At 35.2% G+C, this 15,201-nt stretch overlaps 1 protein-coding gene, 1 long non-coding RNA gene and 1 pseudogene across 3 annotated transcripts; 2 read left to right on the forward strand and 1 right to left on the reverse strand.

The window, feature by feature from the left end:
• Positions 1–3,041: 3,041 nt before the first annotated feature.
• On the forward strand, positions 3,042–4,476 carry LOC147549100 (uncharacterized). The gene is made up of 4 exons (XR_015236618.1): positions 3,042–3,096; positions 3,167–3,289; positions 3,370–3,616; positions 4,388–4,476. It is a non-coding gene; the product is annotated as an uncharacterized LOC147549100 (long non-coding RNA).
• Positions 4,477–7,372: 2,896 nt separating this feature from the next.
• On the reverse strand, positions 7,373–9,521 carry LOC147549101 (alkane hydroxylase MAH1-like). Of its 2 annotated transcripts, none has more exons than XM_086665052.1 (2): positions 8,736–9,521; positions 7,373–8,657 (listed from the first exon to the last, which is right to left on the reverse strand). In XM_086665052.1, exons 1-2 carry the CDS (start codon positions 8,995–8,997, stop codon positions 7,417–7,419), a joined length of 1,503 nt encoding a protein of 500 aa, XP_086521178.1. In that variant the 5' UTR covers positions 8,998–9,521; the 3' UTR covers positions 7,373–7,416. The 2 variants fall into 2 exon arrangements, with proteins under 2 accessions (XP_086521178.1, XP_086521179.1); XM_086665053.1 differs by having other exon boundaries at positions 7,373–8,624; positions 8,736–9,180.
• A 1,248-nt stretch (positions 9,522–10,769) lies between these two features.
• Positions 10,770–12,215, forward strand: LOC147549102 (cytochrome P450 86B1 pseudogene; annotated as a pseudogene).
• The last annotated feature ends 2,986 nt before the right edge of the window (positions 12,216–15,201 follow it).

The following is a 15,201-nucleotide window of genomic DNA, read 5'->3' on the forward strand; positions in this document are numbered from 1 at the left end:
AACCCGATAAGAATGCCAACTAGAGGGAGGCGGATACTCCATCACCATCCATCATCTTATATCCCGAGAATGAAGACGTGAGAAGAAAGAATGAAGAATGTCAAGAGCAAGTATGAAATGAAAAGTTGATTGCAAGAATAGAGTTATGTGTGTTGTATTTTGTTTTGTGTGATTTTGTGTTATGAAAAAAAAAAGAAAAAGCAAAAAAAGGAATGAAAAAAAAGGGAAAAAAAATAAAAGAAAGAAAAAGAAAGCAAAAATGAAATAAAATTGTTTATGTTATGTTTGAGCATGTTAACTCTTTTGTGTGAGTGATTTCATTGTATATATGTGTGTTTGTTCATGAATAAGTATTCGAAGCAAGAAAAGAATGTGGAAATGCTTAAGAGGTTCTATCATGAAGAGTTCGACATTCTCGGGAATCTACCATCATCATCCATTTCTAGTATCCGTTAACCTTTAGAAGACATTCTTAGAGGGTAGAATGGGTGAGAAGGGCGAGTGAGCTTCCCCACTCTATTTAGTCGTTAATTCCTTTTCGAAGATCATTCGTTCCAAAATGTTGTCCTCACCCCTTTTTATATGTTGAGTCCATGTTAGTGATCACACTCACACATACGAGCGAACCATTCTTGAGTGATTTCATATTTGGAGTGTATGCCCGTGAGGCCGAAGTCGAGGCGAAATGTACTAAACTAAGAATCAAGGCGTTGTGGCTTCGGAACATAGATGTTGCTCATTATGGTATGACACTGGCACTTTAAGGTAAGATCATTAGTGAAGGGGCCTTTAGCTTTTACAAGAGCTTATTTACTTGATTCATTATGCATTAACATGCTTAAACCCTTTACTATATGAACCATGTTTATCTATGATTTGGATTTTGGACCCTTGTGTATTTGAAACCACGATGTTTGTGGGTGTCATCTATGGAAACCCTCACAAGACGACACTCGTCCTTTAGGGGCAACCTAGGGGTTTAAAGGCTTGTTGCATACGCTAAATGCAACCGGGATGCCTCCGAAAGTGAGTTAGGCTTTTATTTTGTTTTATTTGCTCGAGGACTAGCAAAATTTAAGTTTGGGGATCTTGATGTGACACGAAAATGTCACATTTGGAGCGCCTAACTTAGCCTAATTAGTCCTTTTCGAGTCTCATCGATAATCTTTTATGTGTTTTCCATGTTAGGTACCTATTTTGGAGTTTAGCATGTTATTTAGAATAAAACGAAGCATTAGCCGCTATCATTTCATGTGCCCAAAATGAGAGAAAAGAATTTCAAGCAAATCAAATGACAAGTGGAGTCAAGGACGAGTCCGACGGTGAAAACGGAAGTCAAGGACGAGTTAGGACGGACAAGCTATCGAAGAAAGAAGCCAAAGGGCATTTTGGTCCTTTTCAGAAAATTAGAGATTAGAGACATAATATGGAGGCACCTCTTGGTTTCTAAATGACAACCAAAGCCCAAGCCCATGACAAAGAAGAAATAAGAAAGAAGAGAAGATAAGAGAAATGAAGATGATCTTGAAGGCACCCTCTTTAATTAAGCCCAAGGACATTTTGGTAAAGTGACTTTTTGGATAGAGAAACAAAAGAGGCCAGCCATTCTTTTTTTTTGATGAAAAGACCAGCCATTCTATCATCTTCTTAATCAAGTTTCTAGGGTTTTGGAGAGTGTTTCTTGGTGGGAGTTAGAGAGAGAGGCAAGAAGAGGAAGGGAAGAAGGGAAGGAAGAAAGGAGAAGAAGAAAGGAGACAAGAGGGGAGCTTGGCCGAGCTGCTGTTCAGGCAGTGCTACTGCTGGCCGAACAACAGCTTTCCGGCGAGTATCTTGGCCGGAAACAAGCTAGCTTGGTCCGGCCAAACCACCCCCCCTTCAAACCCTTTCTTCTAGCCTTCTTTTCCTTTGTTTTCTTCAACTTTTCTTCATCTTTCTACCACCATTTATTCTTGAATCTTCTTGTTTTCTTTTAGATCCAGGTTTCTAGAGTGAGAAAGGATTGAATCTAATAATTTTGGGTTGATTTCACTTGGTTTTGATTCTAATTCTTAGAAAGAGAAAGCTTCATTTAAGCTTTCATGGAGTACACTATTTTGGGGAAGAAGATGAAGTGGATATGAGGCAAACAAGATTTTAGCTAGGGGAGCTAATATTTCACTGCTAAGGGGACCCATATTTCTGCTATAGGAAGATCGGCTGCAACTACATGGTTTATCTTTCCATCGACCATAGCTTTTGCGATCAAATCGAAAGGGGAATTCTCAAACTCTAGCTATTTAATTCTCTTCTTTCATTTGCTTTAATGTGAAATAACTCCATGGTTAGCTAATTATTTGTTGTCGAGGCTAAAAGATGATGTATTTCGATTAAGCGATGATGTATGTATGTTTGAGTGTTTGATAATAAATCGATGTTCTTTTTAGTTCGATTATCGTTTCCATCGTATTTTCATGTGTTTTGTCATGCACCTCACATAGTTAATAGATGAAGCGAAGTATTCGATATCGATAGTAGTCTAAGTCAAAATTTCATGTGTCTTGTCATGCACTTCACATAGTTAGGCGACTAGACAACACCTTCGATGACTCGGGTTTAACCGATTAGGACGTTTGTTTGACTAAGTATGATCAATGGATATACGTAGTGCTTATAGACATCTATATTAGGAGTCGAGCTTAGATTTTGTATCGACACATTCGATCGGGTCGTACATCGTAAGATCGCCTTTACGGATTCTTAGACCCTCAACACCTCTCTCACCCAACTCTCTTAGTCAATCTTATTCTCAACTCGCTCCCTCACCCTTTTACTTTGATAACCTAGTTAGTTTTACTTGCTTTATTCTTTTGTTGCTTATTCAATCAAAACTCTCCGTTTATCTTTATTCTTTTCCGCTTTTGTCTAAGTAGGCGAGTGACACTTAAACCGGTGAACTAGACCCCTCGATATCCAAACTACCTTCCTATCCTTGGATCGATCCCGGCTTTGCCGGATTACTACTTGATACCTCCGCTTGGGTTTGCAACCTTTTCGGGTGCATCACTTACAATGCCACACACTGGTGGTTCGAAGAATTATGCAAAACATGCCATCGAGGTGAAAAACACTTATTATAATTAAATTTGTTAAATATATATATATGTACTAACATAATGGCTTTTTTTAGATCGAGGAAGATCCTGAAAAAATTGCACCAACGGGTACACCAGCTACTCAAGTAGAAGTATTCATCAAAACACATACGAAAAAGGATAATACACCAGTAACAACTCAGGCGGATGAAAAGATGGTAACGAGTAAATTAACCAATGTTATACAATTTGCTTATAAACATGTTTTAATCCCTTTTTGTACTTTCAATATTTCAAGAAAGAAATGAGGGACCGAGTTGCCAAGAATACTCAAGACGGGATACCTATACAACAAGATGGACCTGATCCCATATTTGCGGAGGTTTATGGGACCTGAAAGTAGAGGATTTATCCGGTGTTACGGAAAAGGCACTCCAAAAACTATTTGGAGAGAATCATCAACGACCAAATCTCGTAATAGCAATGAGGACGATCCAGAACTAGCAGCAATAAAGGATTACTTGAGAAATCTTCACAACAAAGAGGTATAATCCTAAATAATTACGATTTAAGATCTAATATCATTACAAAATCAATATTACAAACCTATATAATCGTTTTGCAGCGACATGTTTCAACACCTGAGTTGTCGTTTGGAAGTACTCCTACCGATCCAAGTTCATCCACTCATTTAATTAGTTATGAACATATTCTCCTTGAGTTGTTGCTCTCTAGATTTAAACCTAGATTATACGTAAGAGACACTTAGTTGAACACCTTGTAACTAAGCTGTAAAGCTTGAAACCAATCCAACACCACCATGTAACTAAACATAAATATGACATGTGTAATATAGACACCTTTATAGGTATTAACTAGTATATCTACATAAATACGATCTATGAAACATGGACACCTTCATAATGCTTACCCATTCAACCCATTTAGATGTCCTCCTTTTGTTGAATAATACTAACTCTAAGTATTTGTTTTCTTATGTAGCAGTTGTATCATAAAACACTATGTGATCGGATTTACTTGTTTTAAAACATAGGTTGCCCATTTCGTTTCAAATGTGACTTGTAGGTGTTTCTAATTAAATATCTACTCTATTTTTTATGTATATCCTTTATTCATGGATGATGTTACTTTATGTCTTCTTTACTTCAATACTTTGTTTCTTTTGTAACATAGGTTGTCAATTTTGTTGCTTAGGTTTTTTTCCTTTTTCTGCATCTTTCCAATTGGATTATCTATCGTTTTCGAGTTTTTACAAAGGTATCTTCTTACTGTTGATTATGTGTGATATGTGACAGGAAACTACAGACTCTTCGATCGTTATTGAAGGCATTTGGAATGGCAGCATCAAAGTTGAAGCGGATTGGATATCTTGACGATTCATAGAGACTAAATAGCATAGTTTTAATGTATTTTTTCTGTTGATATCTGGGATATAGGTATATAGAATGATTGAAAAATACATTCTCTTCCGGTTATGTAATTAATTTTGATTATTCTGTATTAGGAACAATATTGAATACATTTTATATTAAATAGCTAGAAATTTTTAAATTTTTTTTTTTTTGTAAATTACATCTTATTAGGGACGGTTAATCTTCTGTCCCGAATATTTATTCGGGACAGATTAGTGAAACAAAACCGACCCAAATAGATAGGTGGTTGACGGATGGTAAATATTATTGGGGACAATTGCTGCCTGTCCCAAATGAATCTGGGACGGTTATCTAGCCGTCCCTATATTTGTCCCAAATATTATTTGGGACGCCGGTAACAGGGACGGTTTTGAAACTGTCCCCAATGGACATTTGGGACAGTTTATGACTATTAGGGACAGTTTAAAACCGTCCCAAATGACCATATTTTTTGTAGTGATATCTAGTCCATTTGGTGTCATCTAGAGAGAAAACACAAATCCCTATAATACATATTAATTTATAATACCTATACTAACCTTCTTTATATATAAAATCTGATTTACATTCTAAAATCCAAAATATCTTTTTCCATTTTTATCTCCTACCTTTCTCTCTCCAATCACGTTTCTAAACAAATTAAGTAACTGTGATCTTCATTATCTTTAGTAACCGAAACTTGCTTATTTTCTCTCTCTCTAAACAAAGTAACCGTTTGATAATCATTCATTAATCTCAGAAATCTTGTTTCTTCTTCATTAGACCAACTGAAATCATCTTCTTCATCGTTTATCAGGTAAAACACATTACAAAAGTCATTTTTCATTCCATTGAAACAGATTCTGAATCAGATTTAATATTATTTTTCAGGTAATGTTAATGGTTTTAGTTTCTTCCTTTCTGTTTAATGTTTTTCATCTTCATCTTTAACTTTGTTCATGAATTTCATTATAATCAAATTTATCTCTGTATCATCAAATCAAATCTTTATCATTATTTAGTATTTCTCTCTCTAAGATTCATAACCGATTTTATGATGTTAATGTTAAATCCGTCCTTACAATTCATTTTATTCGATTAAAAAGTGTTTGTCTCTACGTACTTTGTTACTTTTTAGTAGTTTTAGGTTACAAATTTGACTTTTAGATCATTTTTTCAAATCTTCATCAAGGTTTCCGTATAATTTTTGATGCAGTGAAGATATCGAACGATTTGTTATAACTGAATGCAAACGATATATAATTTAAAATAAATTACGGATCGTTTACAATAAATTACATAACATTTTTGATCCAGAGAAGATCTAGTACGATTTGGTTGTAACAGAATGTAAACGATATATAATTATACAACATTACATAATGTTTACTGAACATAACACATACATAACGCAAACATCTTCTGTACGATGTTTTTATAACAGAATGTAAAATATATGTATTTTATTACAAATTATACATATTTTATAAATAATATCAAAATCATCTTATAAATCTGCATAAATTATATATAATTTATTCAACATTACGCGTATTTTTTCCCTAAAACAGTTGTTGTTTATAGTACAATAAATGTTCCAAAAATTATATGTAATTAATTGCACATTATACATATTTTTTCACATAACAGTGACCTTGTGATTCAAACTAAAGTTATGTTTCTCTCCTAACACATTATGAAGTTTAACAAACAGTATGCATAATTTATTCCATTATACATGTCGTTTCTAGTAAATTATATGTTTTGTTGACAAATGTATATGTTTTCTTTTTGTAGTTTTGCTGTTACTTATGGAATTTCCTACTGAAGTTGGTCATTTGTTTCTTGGTGGTGCAAAAGCATTTGGATATGCTCTTCGACAATATAGTGTAAATGCTGTTTGTCCTGCTCAAGACTACATATGCTCTACGACAATATAGTGTAAACGATTTTTTTGTAACAGAATGTAAACGATGTGTAATGTAAAAGAAATTATCTGTAATTTATTGAACATGACACACGTACAGTTGATAAATTACGTTGTATACATGACAAATGTTGGTTTCCTCGTCATAAATAACAAATAATTTACGTATTTGTTTCATAATTGTATTCGATGTGTATTTATGTATGAGTAAAAACAAAAACAAATGTTGTTGTAATGTTCCCAGAAAAATATACTATTTCCAAATCTGAAAATTAAGTGAGAGAAAGTGATATATACGTTTTGTATATTAACCCCCAAATCACGCTAAATTGATCTCAGAAAATACACTCTTTTTCAAAATCTGAAAGTTTAGAGAGAGAAAATAAATTTAATTTACAAATCTGTTTAGAGGAGAGAGAAATTATGATTAGGTTCCATCTGTTTTTTGCTAATAAATTCCCGAAAGGGAAGTTTTATAAGGCCTCCCCAATTTTGTTAAAAGGCCTCCCCATGAACCATGTTACTTGTTAAATTATCACTGAGGGGAGGCCTTTTAACAAAAATGAGGGGGCCCTATAAAATCTCCCTTCCCGAAATCACTCCCAAATTTGATTTCCTTCTTTTCAGCGTTTGATTAGTTTCTGGTTATGGCGTTTCGAAGATTTAGGTTAGGATTTTTGGAAACGTTTCCTTTTGGGAAAGTTCCGATTTTGTTTCCTATAATTTATCCCAAATTCACGGTTAATTAAGTTGTTGGAATTTTCGGTCCGGCCCCAAAATTTAAAATCCCGTGAAAGTGGTTTGGGACACGAATGGAATTATTTTATAGATAGTATGGGTTTTTAGACCCAAGAGTAAAAAGACTAAAAATCCATTTTTTGACAAGATTGGACCCTAAACCCTTTTTGAACATTATTTTGGTCTATATACCCACGGGCCCATACTAATTTCCAGCTGAATCATATGAGAAATTTCTCTATCTGTTTTATAACTAATACATCTTGAGTTATTGCACAATCCGTTTCTTGAACTTAACCATAAACTGGTTTTTCATTTGCAGTCCAATTGCTGACTTTGGATCTACTTTTTGACCTTCCAAAACATGGACATGGAAATTAAAGAGAATGGCGGAAGCTGCTAGTTTCATAGACAGAAAGGCCATATCCTTACCGATACAGACCCGTGGACCTGTACTGAATGCCATTAGTTTAGACATGGTTTCATGATTTAGGTTTCCATCTTCGCCAATCCATCTTTCAGGTTTGAATTCCAAGCAATCCTTCCCCCATACCGATTCCATTCTTCCCATTGCATAGTTTAATAGTATGATTGTCTGTCCTGGCTTTACCACCGTCCCATCTGGAAGCACGTCTTCCTTTAGAGCTGCTTTTCGGTTGAAAGGAACTGGAGGATATAGCCTCAAAGATTCACAAATAGCTGCATGAAAATACTCCATCCCTATTATATCATGTATTTCAAACACCCAAGGCCACTTCTTTTTAACATCATCTACACCTTCAGTTTTCTTGAATAATATAAGCCTTAGTTCTTCCAAGATCTTTGTCTCAACCGATGGATTTTTTGAAATCAACCAGAAGAACCATGTCAAACCAGAAGCTGTAGTATCACGTCCGGCATAAAGGTTGCTCAAGGAAGTATCTCTAAGAAACTTGTAACTGCTTGTTTGTAACAACTCATGGTATTCGCTATCTTTAAGACTACTAGATACTTGCAGAAGGTCACTTGCTTCTATTCCTATTGCGGTATCTTCATTCTTTGCTGCAATGTACTCTGACAAGTGCTGATCAACAATCCTCCATGCCTTACTCATTTTTCTTTCATTACCTATTACCAATAAACGACATAATTTCCACCACCAACGAGGCACTATATGCCTATAAAATATAACCTCTGTTATTTCATCTAGTGCTTCTGCAAAACCGTTCTTTGGGAAATCAATAGAAAGATAATTAGTATTTATCCCAAAGATGAGACAAGTAGTAGTGTCAAATGAGTACCTCAAAAACACATCTTGTAAATCCACAACCATTGAATGTTTAGAAACATGTTCTAACAATGGAAGAAGAGCTTCTTGCACCAACCTTTTGGTTGTGTTATCAATATTAGAACGAAACTTCTTTGATCCGAATGCCATTCTAGCTATCCTTCTTTGAGCTTTCCATACATCTGAATCAACGTTGAAAATTCCGTCTCCTAATGGTTCAAAGGTCTCTATGAAGTTTGATCCTTTAGGGAAATTGGAGAAATTTGTTTTAAGAATATACTCAATGTTAATAGGATCACATGTAGCAATGAAATTCATACCTGTGAGAAGTGGTCCTCTTACAAACACGGTTCTTCCACAGGCGTTCGCTAACTCTACTGTCAAATCGCTAATGCGGTGTGAGTTTCGTATAAGTAACGGGAGTATACCTAGAATTGGCCAGTGCAATATCAATGGATTCTTGATCCTTTTGACATACAAGTATGTGATGGATATCAGAAAGAAAAATAATAATAGTAAGAAAGCTTGAGGCTTGCTTTTTAAGTAGTACCCCAAAGAGAGTAAAGTGGAATGTAAATACATGTTGATCTTGTGTGAGGTTCAAAGATAAAGAAGAAGGTTTTTGTTCAAAGGCAAACTAAATTGTATAGTACTCAAGTGGATGAACTTCCCTTGTGCAATAAAGTCAATTTTCTCAAACAAGATTAACCAAAAGTTTTTGTAAAAGTCTTTTGTTCATGTAACTGAGCATCCAATCCAAATAACAAGGGTTTAAGTTTCACCTACTGGGTTTTGGTGTTCTATTACCACAATTCAAGTAACATGAGAAAAATGTGATAACCATCTTTTCAGGCATGAGCTGGTCTTTTTTTGGACAGGTTCATTGTTTGTACCTATCCAACAATACCCTAAGACTTCTCCTATACATTTTTCAGAAGATCCTAAGCAGTATCCTACCTCATAGGAAGAAAATACTGCACAACAGTTCATGTAAACTTCAAGATACCGGAAATATATGATTTGTTGGAGTCATTCCAGTGAAAATGCTAGTCGCATCTGTTTCTGTCCCATGAATTTGGGGTCTGGAGGACCATAATCGAGTCTCCGATCCACATAACAAAGGCCTAGTACTTTTAACCTAGACGATTTTGGTGTTCTACTGCCACAATCCACGGAACATGAGAACATTGTGATAACCATCTTTTAGGACACGAGCTAGTCATTGTTTGCACCTATTCGGCAATACTTGTAAGAACTCTCATCAACATATTTTAAGATCCTAAGAAAATACTTCATAACAGTTCATGTATCTACTTCATGATGCCAGAAATATATGATTTCTTTGAAAATGATAGTCACACCATTTTCTTTGTCCCATGAATATGGGATGTGGAGGACCAAAATATATTTTCTTTAATTATTCTTGGGGTTCTCAGATAGGCATCTCGTAACAAAATAAAGTAAATTTGGTCAAACAAAATTAACCAATAGTTTTTTGTAAAAGTCCTTTCTCCATGTAACCGAGTCTCCCATCGATATATCAATGGGCTAATTTTGACCTTGAGGATTTTGTGTTTTACTGCCACAATTAAAGAAACGTGAGAAAAATGTGATAACCCTCTTTTCTGGCTATAGCCTGGGTTAGTCTTCATATAGTTCCGCCCCTGTGAACTAGTCTTTGTTATAGATAGGTTCGTTGTTAATATGTATCTATCCCACAATACTACTACGAATTATTCTTAACATTTTGTAAGAAACTAAGCGGCATCCCACCTCATAGGAAGAAAATACTACCCAACAGTTCATGTAAACTTCATGATGCCAGAAATATATAATCTGTTGGAGTCATTCCAGTTAAAATGATATTCACGTCTTTTTCTCTGTCCCATGAATTTGTGGTGCAGATGACCAATGCTCATCGAATGAAAGGTTAAGCAGCTTTAAAGCTCCACGGCTTTCGCACTCATTTTGATTATTAAATGATGCATGGTGCAGCCCAATCTCTTCCCTAAAAGATAGTTTTCTTTCTTTAGATTTCACTAATTCACAATTTCTATTTTCCAGTTTCCAATTTTTCTGTTTCAAAAAAAAGAGAACTCACATATTACACATATACTTGCTCATAAATAAACAAAAAAAGTTCATAGATGAGTTTTATCTATAAAAACTTCAAATTGTTTTAGGAAACGTTCTTCCTCTTTCAAACCTCACAAGAGAGCAAAATGTATTTTGAGTTGCCCTATTTAGGATACTATTTAAAGAGTCAGACTGAAATTTGTTACTTACTTTTATTTTTCTTAGTGATTTCCATCTCCATGTGGTACTGGTATCTCAAAATGAACAAGAATCAAATCATGGTGCATTGGCCTGTAGTAGACATGCTTCCATCAATTTTACTGAATAAGTACCGTATTCACGATTGGATGGTTGATCTTTTTAACGTCTACGGAAGGACAATTTTCTTAAGAGGACCAATTTTTGCACGTTTGAACATAATTTTCACATGTGATCCTCGTAACGTGGAGTATATTTTAAAAACTAATTTCTCCAATTTCCCTAAAGGAGCAGATTTCTCAGAGACATTCGATCTATTGGGAGATGGTATTCTCAACGTTGATTCGGATTTATGGCATGCTCAAAGGAGGATTGCAAGAACAGCATTCGCTTTGAAGGATTTCCGCTTAAACATTGCCAACACAACCCAGAAGATGGTGCATGGTGCACTACTTCCATTGTTAGAAAATATCGCTAATGAATCTGCAGTTGTGGATTTAGAAGATGTGTTTTTGAGGTACACATTTGATACCGCTGTTAGCATTATCTTTGGCAGAAACCCTAGTTATCTTTCTACAGGTTTTCCACCCCACCCATTTGCACAAGCCATGGATGAAATTACGGAGGGTGTGTTATATAGGCATTTAGTGCCTCGTTCATGGTGGAAATTATGTCGATTTTTAGCAATCGGAAATGAGGGAAAAATGAGAAAACCTAGGAGAATTCTTGAGCAATACCTGTCACAATACATTCTGAGGAAAAAAGAAGATATAGCTAAAGGAACAAAAGCAAGTGACTTGCTGCAAATATACATGAGTCTGAAGGAAGGCGAATATGACAAATTCTTCTCGATAAGTAATGACAAGTTCTTTACTGACACTGCCATGAACTTCCTTTTTGCAGGACGCGATACAGCCGCTTCTGCTCTCACATGGTTCTTCTGGTTGCTTTCAAAGAACCCATCTGTTGAGGCAAAGATATTAGAAGAACTAAAGCTTGAATTCTTAAAGAACAATAATGAAGAGAATGGTTTTCAAATAAAAAGGCCATGGGTGTTTAATGTAGATGATCTAACAAGAACGGTATATCTTCATGCCGCATTGTGTGAAGCTCTAAGGTTATACCCTCCTGTTCCTCTAATCCGTAAAGAAGCAATAAGGGAAGAAGTACTACCAGACGGAACGGTAGTGAAGCCGACAATGATGATAATAATATCAATTTACGCGATGGGAAGAATGCAATCGTTATGGGGTAATGATTGCTTGGACTTCAACCCCGAACGATGGATCGACGGGGATGGGAAGCTAGACCGTGAAGCAATGTCTAAGTTAATGGTATTCAACATTGGTCCAAGGATTTGTATAGGTAAAGATATGGCCTTTGTATTAATGAAATCAGCAGCTTCTGCTATTCTGTTCAATTTCCATGTAGAAGTATTGGAAGGTCAAAAAATAGAGGCAAAACCATCAGTTGTCCTTCAGATGAAGGAAGGTATGAAAATTAGGATAAAGGAAAGAATTATGTAGTATTTCGACAAATAGTAGGTTTCAAAAATAAAAACCAGGCAGATTCATTGGTTCATGCATTAACTTGCTTAGGTATTTGCTATTCATTACAAAAAAAGCATTTAGACAACCTAATTAGTACAACAAATATACAACAAGACTCCTTTGTGGACTAGGTAGATCCATTTCATTTTCATTTCTTGTTTTGGTAGTTTCAAAATTTGTTGAAAGAATATTAACCACAGGAATAAAATATGCTATATATTTGTTGTATAAATAGAAACTCTATTCATTATGGAGAAATCAAAGATTTAAAAGTGCAACAGAAGTTGAGAGTACAAAGAGTTCTGGTCTTGAATGTGAAGAAACTGAGAATACTAGAAGGTAATGCATATCCACTCCTAAACCAATAAATACTCTAAACCTAAAATAAAACTTCAAATTGAAAATAAGTCCAAAAGCGTACTCTTTTTAGTACTTCAGGTCTAAAGTCATATGTGTTAATAATGTTGTTCCATAAATATATTCTAGCCCATTATTAAACCAAAGGTTTTTTCGGGTTGAGTTAAGCATTCTAAAAAGTTCTATTTCTAAAATATCCATTTCTTAACTCAAATTTTTTTTTTTTTTTTTTTGATGAAGAGAAATATCATTAAAGGAAAGCGTCACATACAAAAACAATTAAACATCGGAAATAAAAGAGGGAACAACATTCCAAATTTTCTTTTGACAATATTTTCGACCCCATTTAGCTATAACGTCTGCCTGTGTATTGCATTCTCTAGAAACGTGGGAGAAGATGATTCCTGTGAATTTGTCTTTGATATCTATAATCTGTTGTATGACTCTTTGTGATTGCCAGTAAATCCCTACACTATTGCCGTTGAGGAAGAGGATTAATGCTTGATTATCGCTTTCTAAATGAACATGAGAGATTTGTAGTTGGATAGCCCATAAAAGACTGGATAGTATAGCCATACTTTCGCATTCTTCCGCGTGCTGACCTCGCACTGAATCCGCTGCAGCTATGACGTAGTTGGCCTCTGCATCTCGGATAATAAAACCAATACCAGCTGGCTCATTGAGGTTAATAAAAGAGGCGTCAACGTTGATCTTTAAATATGGTGTCGATGGAGGTCTCCATGTTTGAACCTTTGTTTTTTCCCTGCATTTAGTGTTAATAATGGACTCAATTGTTGCCAAAAACCAGCCAAAACTGAAGGGGTCCAAATAATTGATGGTAAATGGGAGCCTAGTCCGGTTTTTCTAACAAATTCGTTTCAGGGCCAAATGTATTTTTTTTTTCTTCCCCTCTTGCCCTTGGACGGGACGTTCTCACGTTTGCTGACAATCTGACGCGGGAAAGTACAACTTCTTTGAAAATCCAAAATTCCCACTAAATCTGGATATTTTTCTTTTCTTTCTCTAAACTTTCAGATCTTTTCTTTATCTCTTTCTCTCTCAAATTTTGGTTTGTGCCGGCATTTTTTTTTGAAATTTTGGCCGAAATTGTGGGATCCCGCCCATTATTTTGTTTCACTTCCTTCTTCCTTCGTATTTATATATCCAAAGGTCTTAGACATCTAAAATTTTCTGTATTTTTCCAAATGAATGGCTTCCTTTAATGTTTCTTTTTCAGGATTGATAGGTTTTTTTCTCTCTCTAACAGAAGATCAAAAGATCGACTTCATATGGTTCAGAAGATCAAGGATCCTTGATGATTTATGATTCGTTTCGTATGGTTAGGTTCTTATTAAGAGATTTCTGAATGAAATCTTTGATCTTTTTGGATTCATGCATCTATTTCACTATGTTTAGTGGAAAGTACAAGATTCTGATGGGAGGTAAAAGACTAGAGAGAGAGAGTTTGTAAATGGTTAGTCAGTAAATTTTGCAACGGCAATTCCGTTAATTAGTGGAATGTACAAGATTCTGATGGGAGGTGCGTCAGATATTTTTCTCAAAAATTTTCAGATTTCCCAGGCATTTTTCAATGGCACTAAACGTAATTTTTGAAAACTTGTAGGTTGTTTCTGAAATTTCTTGTCCCAATCTGACGTCGTGGACATGCCGTTAATTTTCTGGCATCCACGGATTGGGCTCACATTTCACCACCCATTTTCAGTTGTTGCTCCACTCCCCCATAAGTGAATCCTTTCGATGTAGGATACCGAAAAAAAAAATTGAACAGGAAAAACCATAAAATGAGTTGTTGTGAATTCTTACCTTAGGGCTTTAATGATGAAGATAAATAGATTGGAGAGAAAATATAGATGGTGGTGTTGGAAAATTGTTTATATAATAAATAATTTTTTATTTGAGTGAAATTAAATCTAATGGTTACTTGTGGAAAGACACAAGTTATGGAAAGTCACAACCCAAATGGAGGGACATCTTGTGGATTTGTAGAGTCATGAGTAACTCTATAAATACTCAATTTGATTTCTCTTTTGGAAAGATAAGTTTTTGGACAGCTTTTAGTAGAGTATTTGAAGATAGAAGTTGAGAAGTCTAGAGTCGTCAATGAGAGCATAGTAATTGGAAAGTTCGATGGAGCGTATAGAATTGTAGTGCTTGTTTCTATACGACGCGATCGTTGTATTTTGGGAGACAAATGTCCATAGAACCGTGAGCACCAATGCGGGGGCATGATTGTCTTAAGGAAAGAGTGACCACTCGCCTCGATCAAACAAGATAAGTTTCATTTTTATATTTATATTATAGTATAATAGTGTTATTTAATTGTCAAGAATCCGAATCCGTAAACACGAAACCAACAATCTTAAGACAATCAGTGCTCGGTTTTGGTTTCAATTCTTCACCATTCCCCATGCCGTATTACTTTTAGTTTGCCTACTGGTTTTTTTATATTTATATTGAAAAGTCATCTGTTAATCTTGGTGAACCGAGTAGAAGCCTGATGTGCGTCCAAGTTACACGGACCTTGTCCCAGAAAGGTATACATGAGTCACACACATCATCAATGAGATAAATTTTACTGGGTCTT

Source organism: Eschscholzia californica, unplaced genomic scaffold (assembly GCF_041429995.1).
Source record: "Eschscholzia californica isolate CP2 unplaced genomic scaffold, dmEscCali1.0.p SCAF_3, whole genome shotgun sequence".
Classification (NCBI taxonomy): domain Eukaryota; kingdom Viridiplantae; phylum Streptophyta; class Magnoliopsida; order Ranunculales; family Papaveraceae; genus Eschscholzia; species Eschscholzia californica.